The sequence below is a fragment of the Poecilia formosa genome, unplaced genomic scaffold (genome assembly GCF_000485575.1).
Source record: "Poecilia formosa unplaced genomic scaffold, Poecilia_formosa-5.1.2 Scaffold236, whole genome shotgun sequence".
Lineage (NCBI taxonomy): Eukaryota > Metazoa > Chordata > Actinopteri > Cyprinodontiformes > Poeciliidae > Poecilia > Poecilia formosa.
Genome location: NW_006800175.1, coordinates 603,332 through 617,139, shown reverse-complemented (window position 1 = coordinate 617,139; position 13,808 = coordinate 603,332). Strand labels below are relative to the sequence as shown.

Here is a 13,808-nt window from a genome sequence, read left to right as displayed (position 1 = left end):
AAAATCAGAATGAAACAAGAATATAGAAAATGCGATTCAAAGTTAAAGAAATTTAGGGTTTTTTACATTTATTTCCATTTTTATTTATTCAGACTTTATTATGTTTTGTGGACTTTGGTATATTCCTGTAAAGCTAGTATTGGTATTTTGGGGTACATTATATCGACAAAACCATTTTAATAAATAAATAAAGATAGACTTTTTAAAGTTAAAACAATAACCAAGCTCTTTTACAAAAGTAGTTATTTTTTCTTTATTTTCTTTTTTCTTTTTTTCTTCTTTTTTTTTCCTTCTCTGTTGAATATAGTCTGCCTCTCCACTCCAGTCCAGCAGATGGCGGTATAAAAAAGAAAATCAGCAACAGTTTGTGACGTCACCGGTAAAGGATTGCTGAGGTAGCTAAATCTGCCTCTACACCACCGGCTCTTCAGATGCGTTTTAAACGTCGGAAGTTACAGAAACACGGGCTTTTAAGCAGATTTCGTGATGTCTTGGGTGAAAGCTGCGTCGTCCAACTCTGAAGACGTGTTCGACGAGAATGCGGACGATCTTTATTTACAGAGTAAAGAGTGGGCATCCAACATGAAGAAACGGATCAAGGTGAAGTTAGCTTTAGCTCAGTTCTCCGAGCTGAGACTGTTGGTGTGCTTCTCTGACTTCATGGCTGATGGTTGTTTTATGTTTTGTTTTTTACTGCTGGGTGTTTTGAACAGGATGGTTATGTGGACGGAGTGAATGCCGGAGAGGAGGCCTCGCTTCAGATGGGGTTTAACATGGGATTCAGAGAAGGAGCAGCTCAGACTGTGGCTGTGGGTCGACTCAGAGGCATTGTGAGGTAAGAATATTAAACAAATTTGATAGATGGGATACACTAGATATCAGGAATGTTCCTTAAAGGTTTCTGAATACTGCAGTAGAACTCTCGCGGGGTCTTCTGCGCAGACTCTGTTCCAAAAAAGATTCACTTTTCGATATAAATCAATCAATCAATCAAATTTCATTTGTATAGCACATTTCAGCAGCAAGGCATTTCAAAGTGCTTTACATAATTAAAATAAAAACAGCATGTGACATTGAATAAACAGTGGGAAAGAGAAAGAGATTTTGAAAAAGATGGATTTTGAAGAAGATAAAGAGACCTGTGCGCAGACTTAATAATATTATAATCAGAAGTTTACACAAAACCAATCATTTTTTAGATTTGATACAATTCCTTTCAACTTTTTGGCTTTTATGAAAGCTTTTAACTACTTTTAATGCCTTCAGAATTAAATCACTGAAGTTTGGTTGCGTAAACGGTCCAACAGGGATAAATAACGGGTTTAGCTAGATAATTAAAAACCCCTGAATTCTGACTTTGGCTTTCTTTAGTCAAAGCTTCATTTTCATTTAGAAACATCCTGAGTCTCTTGTTTTTGCAGTGATAGAAGTCTCTCCCTCCACAGTTGAATCCTGTCCTGCTCTGTTCTTTGTGTCATTGTATTTCTGACTCTGGGTCCTCTTTGTGGCAGCGCTGTATGGTGTTGGTACCAGATCCAGCATCCAGAAAAGCCTGTCCCGTCCCGTCTGATCGACCTCCTGCAGCAAGTGACGCAGCACCAAGAGGGAATCATCGACGGCATCAGGAAAACTCTGGAGAATCCTCCTCCCAGCGTGAGCGACGTCTCTGAGAGCATGGAGGATCTGGAGGTGAAACCCGCAGGTTGCGAAGAAACGGACTTCTGCAGGAGTGAACAGAAAATGGACCTGCAGGGTTCTCATACTCAGCAGAATCTCCGCTGTGAGTCCGGCTGTGCCGCCTCGGGGTCAGCTGGAGGTCTGGACCTCCTCGTGCAGCGTTGCATAGATCTGGCTTCAGAGCTGGAGCTGCCGCAGGAACTGATCAGCCACATAGAGGAACTGAGGAACATGTGACAATACCTGAACTGCTGTGATCTGACCAGGATTGAGAGACTTTTCTACACAAAACTGAAATAAGTTTCATGTAAATACTGTACATTAACAGGTTTTCTAAGTTATTTTGGAAAGTTTTGAATATAAAAAAACAATGTTTACCACAATTTTGCTGTGTTCTCTATGTAAAATTTAGCTATAAAGTTACAAAATCAAATTTACTGTCATCTGGACAAAGCAGGCAGCACTGAGAGGATTGTTTACTTTTTCAATCCATCCTGAATTTTTATAAATATTTAAAAAAAAAAAAAATGCAAAACCATATAAAACTATTTTATTTCATATTTTTAAATTTTTTTATGACTGTCTTCCTGTTTTTATTTAATTAAATATTAACAAATGAACGAACATGCACCTGTGAGCAGGCGGGTTTTCCAAAAGCTGCTTGGCTGCAGCAAAATTGTCGGCGTACACGACTATGACGTCATGCGCTCTAACCAAGCGGTGTAGTGATGGGAATTCCGGCTCTTTGCTTGGATCCGAATAATCTGGCCTATCTTAATCAAAAGAGCTAGAAATTCTGGATTCCACTCCCTTTGTAGCTTTCAAAGCTAAAACTGCTTTTGTTATTTATTTAGCATCTCTGAATACACATATGTAAAACACAAATATATTCTGGTCGTATAGTTAGAAATACAGGCAGAGGGACTTGGAAGATATGATCCTTGCCCATTATGATTAATGGAAGAGAGTGGCTGATCTTTTTCTCTCTGATCTTTGGTCCTCTTCTGCATCCAAGAAGCTTCATTTTCAACTCTTCTGAGGTTTGGGGTCATAGTTCATGTATTATTTAAGATTTTCAGACAATTATACATTGAAATAATAGTCAAAATTTAAAAAAGTAAGAGCAAAACTACTTTAATCTGCTCAGCATCCGAAACCAGAGGGAATAATAGTTAAAACATGCAACACTTTAACAAAAAATAAAATAAAAGTCTCCAAAAAAGAATAAATCAGAGCTACTTTTACATACTTCCATCATGAAAGGTGGTAAGATATATTTTTTTACACATTTGATTTTCATCTCACATTAGAAAGAAGCAAAAAAAAAAATTGAACTTATTCATTTGTAATGCTGCCCATTAATGTTTTTCTTCTGGACACCACATACAATGAATTATCTTCTTTTTCATGGTGGAATAAACAAATGGAAGATTTCTTATCAGAACAGAATAAAGGACCTGATGTTGTGAGAAATGTTATTGAACACTAAGTATGTGCTTAACAAACACAATTTGTAATACAATGTGCTTTAGAAAACGTTCGTGAAAGTAGTGGAGATTGCTCATGACACAGTTAAAAGATGGCAGATACTCTTCCCCGATGACACATAAAGGAAGCTACCAGAAGCAGAAACTAAAAATGTAAGGGACTGGTTTAGCTTGTTTTGTTATACGACTTCCAAATCCATACTTATCAGATCGTTCAGTTCAACGAGCCGACACAAAGATCCGGCTCGTCGCGAGCGGCGCATCACAAGAGCCATGACCTGCTGCTCCGGCTAAGCTAGGGATCATCGTGAGCAGATGTTCCGTTCAAAATACGGGGAATACGGATGTTTTCAGAAATGTTCCGTGTTGACGGACGGTGACACGCTGGAAAGGAGAGCTACCCACTGTGGCAGCTGCGGTTTAAATGAGCTGCTGTCACTCGCGTTTGTGTTTTAAGTACACAGCAGCTAGCTGGCTAACTCCGCTCAGTAAAAGTGAAACAAGAACTGGAGCTTCATGATTTTGAGGGTTTGGAGTTTAATCTCCAGTTTAACAAAAACAAGGTAAGTTCACCTATAATTACTGTAGTTTTCCAACACAGGTGGATTCTGTTAAGTTTGCCTTGCTTGTGATACACATGCTACTTCCTTGGGTTGATATTAACAATGAGGCGCAGCTTTATCAGGTGTTCTTCTTAATTCGTGAACGTAAACAAGAATCTGAGGTATTTGTTGACTGATCCGAGTTGTCTCGCCTAGCTGTAGGTGTTAAAATCGCTTTTGTGTTTTAAACTGGGATTTTAATAATCAATTTAAATACTAGACTTCAAAATAGAGAAGAATATTGACGAGATTTTTTAATGCAAGTGTGGTTTCTGAAGGCTCAAGGATATGACTGTGTGGGCTATGAGTCAAATGTCAGGAAATCTGATAAGATTAGTTTTGCAAATACTCATAGAAATGCTATTTTGGTTGTTCAAGCTGCTTTTGGGTTGTGTGATTTCGATGGCCGCAATGTTCCTCAGTTTATCTGGAAATAAGAACGGAGACTTGTTTGTGTCAGTAGGTCATTTTTAATTTGTGCAGACAGAAGTTGCATGTGGAGTACCCCCAGGTTCAATCCTGGGACACTTCCTGTTTAATATCTTCACGATGAAGGCATGTGTCAAAATGTAATGTTCCTGTAATTGGTTCCTGTATTATGTTTTATGGTGTAAAGCACTTTGAACTGCTGAAATGAGCTGTACACATAAACTTGACTTGAGAAGAATCTTGGCAGCAAGGGCGGCTGAGTCACACACAGTGGGGCATTTTAAAGTGAGTTTATATCTAAAAATAATAATTCACATGGTGAAGTATTATGTTCCTCAGTACCCATTCTGTCCTGCATGCTTTAGGTGTTTCCTTTCTGCAACACCTGGCCTAATTTGTCAGTAACAGGTTCCTGCCGCGTGCTGGGGAAGTAATGCAGTCATGTGACTCATGTGGCCTGAAGAAGATGCATCTAAAACATGTGTCCTTGCATGTTAAATAATCTGGAACTTCTGAATTAGAGCAACGTTGTGCTGCACGAATTGATCCATCTCATTCTCCTGTCGCTGATGCTTCATGTTTTGCTTGTAGGTGTCTCTACATTCACCTTGCAGCACCATGGGTTCTTCCTGAGACCCTGAACCCCTCCGCCATGGACTCCTAAAACTCCGGGTCTGCCTGCCCCCCGAGCAGATGGGGAACCGTTGTTGTTTTGGAGCTGAACTTCCCTGCGGCAGCATGGAGGAACGAAACGGTTTGCTGAAAGACGACTCGAAGGCCTCGGGTGCTGGTACTTGTGGTCCAGAAAACGGCGAAGACACGAGGTGAGAGTCAGCTTCTTCTCGCTTCGGTTTTGTTTGCTTAGTGAATTCTTAGTGAATAAATCTATAAAACATGGCTGGCCAACTTCAGGGGAACCAGACAAATTTCCCCTTGTGGTATCCGTGGGACGGGTTGCATCAACAAATAACTTTTAAATCCCGTTAGAGGGCGCAAACAGGGCCGGGGGAACTTCCACCTGTCCTTTAAGGGTTTGTCAACAAGAAACAGTCGCGTCATTTCATGAATTGGTGACAAATGTCAAGAAATGATAATTAAAAAGTGGCTGCAGTGATCGAAAGTTTTCTGCTTCCTCTCCACCTCCAGATTCGGGAGAATCCTCAGAGCTTTCTCTCATGCTGCTCATTTATTTGTGCTTTTCTGGAGGTCTCAGGGGTGTTGTTGTGTTCTGGGGCTTCGCTCATTCTGTGGTATGTCTTGCAGTGTTGAGGAAACCAAGGAGGAGCCGCCGAACACACACAGAGAATCCGACACCACTCAGGGAAATGGACATTTACAAACTGAAAGCCTTCAGGAGGCAAACACTTCGCCAAGCAAAGACAGCACCGCCGGCACGCAACGTGATGAACAGAAAGATGCCGCTGCAGATCAACGCACTTTAAATCCGATGCAGGAAAACATCTCTGCACCTGACGCCCAGGAAGCTTTGGCTGGCGCCGAAGAGCTGAAAACAGAAAAACAAAGTCTAACCGCAGGGCAGGAGGACGTCTCGGATCCCGTCTCGCCAGAACCCGAATCTGCCCTTCCAGAAAACCTCCGCCCTCCTGAGTCAAACAGGCCAACAGAGGACAATACGGCGAGGGCTTCTCACGCCGGTTCCGGAGGAGACGCTGCCATCGGTGCCGAGGCCAAACCGTCGGAGGAGTTCACACGAAATAATGAGGCGTTATCAGAGCCAAGCGCTCCGGAGGCGTCCACCTCTGCGGTCAGCCAGGAGACAAACACGGACGCTGCCAGCTAGTAGGTTAACATGGGAACATCGTTTAGTCCATGTTTGTATTTTAAACCTTTTAGTCAGGATGGAATCAGTAACCGGATCTGGTTTCTGCTGGTTTTCACAGACTGAGTTTTCAGATATTATGTTGCAAAAGTGAAGTGTAAGAAAACCGTCAATAATTCAATTAATCACATAATAAATTAATTTCTATTTGGACAACAATTGTTAGAGATGCTCCCCTTTAATATCGCTGAAAAGATAGTCTTTTTACTTCACGCAACAAATGTTTGCAGCATTTTCTTTTCAACAAAAGTCCAAACTGGCACTTTTTCCTGCTTTCCCCGTCTAAGCTGCATGATTAATAATTTTTTAAACACAATTTTGGTTCCTGTGTCTTCATATACCATTTCAATTATTGTTGTTTCAGTTGTTTTGTTTGTTTGTTTTGGATATTATAAATATTTTCCAGTTCCAGAGTCGAATGTTCTTTAGAAACTATTTTTTTTTATCTGTGGGAGGATATATTTGGATTAATATGCTATTATATCTCACTTTTAAGTAAACTGCTGTGAGAATAAAGACCTGACTCCATATGAGAGCTGAAATAAACATCTATATATGTACTTACATAGTTTACCAGTTCTTTCATTGCATAATATTTGCTTTTTTCTGTCCCAAGTTCACCGCTGCTTTAATGATTAATGGCCTCAATCATATCTATAAGTAGATTAAGTTCACCTGATGTTTAGTCGTTCAGCACAAATGTTTGTCTTTCTGCGTGCAGCTCTGCGGAGTGCAACGTCGATCCTGTGGACCCAAAAAGCCATGTTATCTCTCAGCCTCCTGCGTCTGGACCGGAGCCCGCAGGAGTCGGCCCAACTCAGGAGAATCTGGACTCCGTCGGCTCAGACACGATGCCAGACGCCGCATCTGCAGCAGAGGCCAAGGACAGGTCAGCAGGTTCACGCTTGGTTGAATGAAAACAGGAGACATGTTTACATAATCCCTTGCGTTTTGTTTTTTTTATTAATTCTCCTGGCCAGCAGGGGGAGCAAGAAACCGCTTAGACATCTTTTCCTTGCAGCATTTGCAGGAAACCTGCATGCATGCAGCTTTCTGTTGCTTCAACTTTTGATTAAAGTGCAGCACATAACATACAGAGAATATAAATGTGGATTCTCTCTGCAGCTTACAGTCGAATCAGGAAGAAAGCAGAGACCCTGAGGGTTTGAGTCCTGCAGAGGAAACTGTGGAGGAAACTGGAGAAAATGTTCCAGAAGAGGAGAATGAGGATGAAGTAAAGAAGCAGGACAAGGTGGAGGACAGTTTAACCCAGATGGAGGATCTTCCGGTTGAGAAACGACCTGCGATCCAGGAGCAGCTTGGAACCTCAGACTTACAGGCCGACGTTGAGCTCGATGCAGGAGAGGAAGACGGTCTGGATGACGGGTCTGTGAAAATCGTTTTGGGTCTCAAATGGAATCAGGGTTCAGTTCCTGCCTTGCAAAAAGTGTTGAGATTGTCCCGTTACAACCTCAGACTTCAGTGTGTTTTGTAGACCAACACAAAGAAATCTGAATCTTGTACTCTACCCCTCTTGGTCAATGCTGTGAGGATTCAACTTTGAGTTATCTGTAATTACAGCTGCAGGTCAGTCTCCAGCTTTTCCTACTGAGCTTCTTTTCTTCCTCCTAAATAACCGAAGCTCAGTCAGATCGGATGGGTTGCATCTGTGAGCAGTAATACTAATATCTAAGTCTTCCCACAGATTCCTAATTTCTTAAAGAAGCAGAACCTTAGTGGTTATTTCGGTTCTGTTTATTTTTAGCATTTAGTTAATACTCCATGTTCTCTACAACAGCACTGGCTGCAGAGATAAAACCTTCCTTCCACCAGTGTTGGAAACAACTCCAACTATATACTTATTGGTTCAGTTTTGCTGTAATAAACCGTAAAAATGACTAAATGCTTGTTTCCCTTTAGCGAGGAAGACTTGTACCGCGGAGAAGAGGAGCTGTCTGCAGTGAGTCACGAACCACGGCAAACATCTGACTCAGAAAGTAAATGTTCTCCGTTTCTGCTTTGCCTTTACGTCCTCAAATCGATGCAGAAACATGTAAATAACATCCCCGTGGTCTCCTCCCAGGTTTGAAGGTTCAGGACAGTTGCAGTTTGTCTCCGGCTGTGGACATCCTGTCTTACAGCGAGAGGGAATGGAAAGGAAACACTGCCAAAAGCGCTCTCATCAGAAAAGTTGGTGGCTTTGGAAGAAGCGTTCCACATTGCTGATGGCAGGGTTTTGTCTGTCAACGTCTGAGGGGCTTCCTGTGGTTTTGCTGCAGGGGTACAAAGAGATGTCTGCCAAGTTCAGCCACCTGAGGAGAGTCAGAGGGGACAACTACTGCGCCCTGAGAGCCACCTTGTTCCAGGTGCTGTCCCAGAGCATGCAGGTGCCTCAGTGGCTGCAAGACGACACAGTTCTAACGGTAAAGGTTCACATCTTTAAACAGTTACTAAAATATTATTTAAATTTAGAAGGTTATGTTTCCTTACTAGTTAGGAGACTTGGATCAAACGTTTTGGATATCCGTCCAGCAGCGTCTCACAGCAGTTTGCTGGAAATTTGACCCATTTTTTTTTGTTTTCCTCGCTCACACCTTTTCAGATGTGCTCACATGTAATGAAAATAGGGCTCTGTGATGCACTGCAAAAATACAAAATTATACCAAGTATTTCTGGTGCAGCTTCTATTGCAAATATCTTAGTTTTGTCTTACTTCAAGTGGACTAACTCAAAAGTAACTTTTCAGCAAGAAATATGAGCTTGATTTCAGTAACTCTTTCCTACTTTTTTTATTTAAAAAGTGATCAAAGTGAAATGTCACAATGTCTTGTTCCACTGGCAGATTGTTTCACTTTTCCTGGATTTAAAATCAAAACAGTTTTATGAACAACATTTTGAGGCACTAAAAACTGACTGTGGGTTTTTTTCTTGTTGTTGTTGTTGTTGTTTACAGCTGCCAAAACAACTCGAGGCGCAGGAAGGGCTGATCAGCCAGTGGCGATTTCCTGGGCAGCACGTGCCTGGAGACGGCAGCGGAGATCCCACTGAGCGGCTGAAGGGCTACATGGAGCTGCTCCGGAAAACGGTACCGACTGCAAGTCAGCTCAGAGAAAACCCTGAGCTTTTCGAGTCCACCATCGACTCCAGGGTGTTAATCATTATCTCCACAGCTTGGTTTGATTTCTGCCTTACGTTAAAGGGAGGCTGCTTCTTCAGGTGTTTCTTAAAAGGATGGGAACTCCTGAAGGTAGTCTCAAAGTCACGTCTCTGTTATGTCATAGTTTAGCTTATCTAAGTGGGAAAAGTGAACACAATGTGCTTCGCTAAATGAAATGTTGTTGATTGAAGCTAAAGGATGTGCTGTTATATAACGGATGGTCATTACTTAATCCGACACGTCCAGGAACTTAATACAGCGGCCAAATCAGTAACTGATGAAAGAAGACAGGAGCAGAGATTCAGCTGTTCTTCTTCTCTCTGCATTTCTTGAAGAAACTTCCAGAACTAAAGAAACTGAGTCAGATTGCAGGTTAAAGTCAAATGTTTCCACACCTGTTTTTATTTGCACTCAGTTGCATGTAAAAGAAAAATTCTAACGTCACCATTTGCAGCTGTAATTTGTATTTTAGTTGTTTTTCGTCTCCTTGAGGTATTTTAATTGGGTCAGACCTCAGTTATTTAACAAAAACTTTACAACTTGTAGTCTTTTTAAGGTGTTTCTGAGACAGTTTTTCATTAAGACAGTGAAATAAGCAGCTCCGTGACTGCTACCGGATTGCAGCAAATTTGGGACACCTGCTTTTCATGATGTCCTTTGCGTTCTCCAAATCGGTATTTCACTTCTTCTTTCTGAGCCTCCCCATCAAAATGTTGCATCTGTATTTGCACAATGTTTATCTACAAACTGTAGAATTGAAGCATGGACATTTCTGCACTTCTGCCATCAGTTTCAATTATTGCATTTCAATTATTGCTCCTTCCAGTTGCAGCTTCATGAGCAGCTGGTTCCTTCTCCTCCTTATCGTTTTGAGAGCCTAACACATACAGTTTGCAGTTAAATTGGCATTGTGGAAAACTTCCAAGCTTTCCCTTGTCTCCCAGCTACCAGCCTATGAGCAATTTGGAGGTGTGTGTGCATTTTTGTGTGAGTTATCGTTTGCTTCACCTGCTTAGTGAGATTTTTGTGGTCAGGCTGACCCCCCACATAAACCAATTTGCCAAAAGCGTTGCAGTAAATTCCTTGGAGTCACAGCAGGTCAGTGTGGGCGGGATGAGGTCAGAAACCTGGAATGAATCCAGTGAAGCCGGTCCTGCTTCGCAGTCTTAGACTAATCCATTCTAGTGGTGCAGCCCCCAGAGGGTAGTTGACCTGGATAAACTACCACTGCTGGTTACTGGGTCCTCACAGCACCCAGTAACCAGTTAATGTTAAACCTGCACATCATTTGATTCAGCAGTAGAAACATAGTTCCCACATTTATGCTTTTATTTTGATTACAGTGATTTACTGATTTTGTAGATTATTTAGCTAATTAGTAGGTTTTTTTTAATCATTTCTTTTACTCTTGTGAAGCACCTGGTATGTTTTTTTTTTATTTCTGAAATTACTTTGTAAGTAAAATGATTTGCTAATTATCAACAGTAATCAAGATGTAATAAATTTCATTTTCTATTTACTTTGATACCAAAATCAGCTGTTGCCTAAAATTTCTATGAAGTTTATAAATGATATAAATCAATCAGAAAAATGTCATTTATTTTGAAATCTAAATAAGGGAATAAATAATAGAAATGCAATTATTATTGTTGTCGATAACATTAATATTTAAAGAATTTATACTTCAAAACAGCATGTATAAAAATAATTTATGTAAAATTATTTTACATTTTTTGTTTAATGTAAAACAAAAAAATATTTAACAAGTATTAACACATAATCAAGTTTGTCTATTTTAACAGATAAATCATTTTAAATTTGTTTTATTTGAAGTGAAAATATGTGAATAAGTAAGTGGATGCGGTTAAATTAATGAAAAAATGAAGTTTCAGTATTTTAAAAGATAAATTTATATGGATTGTATATAAAATTGAAATATGGCTAACTTTGTTTCAATTTAAAGGTAAAAATAATTGACCTGGGAGATTTAAAAAAAAAACTAAAATAAAGTGTTTTTTTTTCTCTTTACTTTTAAATATAGTAAAGAAAGATAACTTTCAGAAGAAAATGAAACACTTGACCACAAAGTAAATTCCTGATTCCTGTCCAGTGGCAGGCGGCTGCCGAGCGTCCCGGCTCCGCGGAGCGGCAGCGGTTCTGCGAGCGGCTCTTCCAGGGCGAGGAGGAGGAGCTGGGGATGCTGGAGGCGCTGAAGCTGCTGATGCTGGGCAGGGCGGCGGAGCTGCACGGCCGCATGCAGGCCGGTCAAGACGTCCCTCTCTTCTGCTGGCTGCTGTTCGCACGGGACTCATCCGTCTGCCCGCGCTCCTTCCTCTCCAACCACCTCAGGCATGTGGGCCTCAGCGCCGGGCTGGAGCAGGTACAGCCGACGCCCTCGGCTCTCTGGGTTTGTGTGTTGAGCAGCAAATAGAGATTCTGGGACTTTTTGAATACATTTGAATAAAAGCTGCAAACAAAAGCAGCGTTCATGGATGTGCGTTGGAACAGGAGGAGGGATTTTCATAAACTGTGTTCAGTGAAACATGCAGGTGCTTGAGTCGTGTTTTTAGTTGTTGCAGATATAATTATTTGCAACACATGAATGAAAGCTTTTCCAGCTGCACCCTCCACAATACCGCTCCACCCAGCTGATTAAACACGCTGCCGTTTGATTCGTCTCTCCAACGTCTTTTGTACTTCTGACAAATGATTTGCTTTTGTCCTTCGTGTGCAGGTGGAGATGTTCCTGCTCGGCTACGCCCTGCAGCACACCATTCAGGTTTACAGACTGTACAAGGCCAACACGGAGGAGTTCGTCACCTTCTACCCGGACGACCACCGGGACGACTGGCCGTCCGTGTGCCTCGTCACGGAGGACGACCGCCATTACAATGTGCCGGTCGCTGAAGCTGCTGAGCCCGGCGAGGAGCTGACCGCCAGCTGATTGACGCTGCAGGAAGCCCACCTGCTGTGCAAACGCCCCTCAGGTCTATCAGAGTGGCACGTTTATGCCAACTCCAGGTGGAACGCTGGGATATATGCGTCCTGGCTTCTGTCCAAAAAGTCTCAGATTCTCCACTGTGTATGTTTACTAAACCAAGGCTGGTCGGCTGTTAGTTTGTCTCAAAAGAAGAACAGATCAACGTTAAATAAGCCGGGGTGGGCGAATGATTTATTCGAGTTAGTGCCATCGTAACATTCCTTTTATTTTTTCCATAATCTTATTTTTTATGTGCCATCAAGGTTTTCTTCTTTTAGTGTAATGATGGCAAACAAAAGAACCTGAATCACATTGAACATTCATGAACACAGAGTCATGAATTACTCTGTGATTTAGTTCTGTGAGGAAACATTTTATAATTAATTAGTTTAATAATTAATGTAGGAAGGGAAATGATTCATTGTGACTTTTGTTTTGTTTGTGGGGCAGACCAGTTTACAGAAGACAAATGAGCATCTGAGGTGAAAATATGTTTGGTTTCTATTGGATTTTTTTTTTTTTGTCAAATTTCCAGACTTCTCAGTTAATTTCTTTAAACACATTAATAAATACAAAACTTCATGTTTCAACAGAGATCAGATTGTAAAATATGAAACCATGGATGAATGGGATGGAAGGACGCCTGGTTAATGAGTGAGTGGATGGATGAATATATGGTCAATCAGTGGCTGGATGAGTCAGTAAATTAAAGAACGGATGTGTCGGTGGAAGAATGTGACTAAATTATTAGGACAGGGATTAAAGTGTAAAAAAAAAAATAATTTTCCTCCCTGTTTGTTTTCCACTCTCATCCATCTTCTCCACTCCTGGAGGTTTTTTTTTTTCTCTTTCGTCTGAGCCAAGTTGACGCCGAAGCATATATCCCAAAACGTAACCACCTCCTCTTTAAACGTGGTGATTTGAGACCCTGTACGAGATGTTTGTCCCCAAACGCTCTTGTATGCACTGTACTGTCAGAACTTTGTTTTCTACTTTGGTATTTGTACACATTCAGTTTTCTTGGATCATCTCAGTTCTACCCAGATCAGTTTGCTGGCCAGGAAAACTGTTGAGATAAAAAAAAAGAAAAAAGAATATATCATGTTTACACTGGAATTTTTTGTGTTTTATTTATTGCTTTGATGGTGGAAAAGAAAAGTATTTTCATTTAGTGTGAAGGTTAATTTAAGACGGCTGAATTAGTCAATGAAGAGTTTTCTGATTGATTAAGTTGAACAGGATCAGAAGACTCGGAGGATTAATGGCAGCCTCCATTTCAGACGTGTGATTTCTAACTGTTGTGTTTTGTGTGTGTCAAACTCAGTGAGTAACATTTTGCCTTTAACCAAGCTAAGGAAGGAAACATACCGATGTTGCTGAAAAAAAAACAAAAAAAACTGGCAAATGCTTCAACCACCAGCCACAGGATTTAAGTAAAACAAAAAAAAGGCTTGCTTGGTCCTCCATGTTGCCTTAGAAATGATGCACAATGTGAATGAATGTTGGTCATTTGTGTCGAGTCTAAAACTTGTCCGATTTATTGTGCAGGACTGATCTTGCACTGTCAGTTTTTATTGGCATTGAAATAAATGGAACATTTTGGAAAAAGTTTTGGCCCGTTTTCTGTTCATGTTGA

At 40.9% G+C, this 13,808-nt stretch overlaps 2 protein-coding genes across 2 annotated transcripts; both read left to right on the top strand.

Moving 5' to 3' along the window:
• The first annotated feature begins 352 nt into the window (after positions 1 to 352).
• otulina (OTU deubiquitinase with linear linkage specificity a) lies at positions 353 to 2,060 on the top strand. Its single transcript, XM_007569105.2, has 3 exons — positions 353 to 600; positions 714 to 835; positions 1,512 to 2,060. Exons 1-3 carry the CDS (start codon positions 487 to 489, stop codon positions 1,912 to 1,914), a joined length of 639 nt encoding a protein of 212 aa, XP_007569167.1. The 5' UTR covers positions 353 to 486; the 3' UTR covers positions 1,915 to 2,060.
• A 1,249-nt stretch (positions 2,061 to 3,309) lies between these two features.
• LOC103149812 (dentin sialophosphoprotein) lies at positions 3,310 to 13,780 on the top strand. Its single transcript, XM_016680193.1, has 11 exons — positions 3,310 to 3,727; positions 4,787 to 5,019; positions 5,459 to 5,995; positions 6,757 to 6,924; positions 7,161 to 7,421; positions 7,956 to 8,032; positions 8,119 to 8,225; positions 8,315 to 8,458; positions 8,989 to 9,120; positions 11,303 to 11,572; positions 11,927 to 13,780. The coding sequence occupies exons 2-11, from the start codon at positions 4,889 to 4,891 to the stop codon at positions 12,134 to 12,136; spliced, it is 2,037 nt and encodes a 678-aa protein (XP_016535679.1). The 5' UTR covers positions 3,310 to 3,727; positions 4,787 to 4,888; the 3' UTR covers positions 12,137 to 13,780.
• Positions 13,781 to 13,808: the final 28 nt, after the last annotated feature.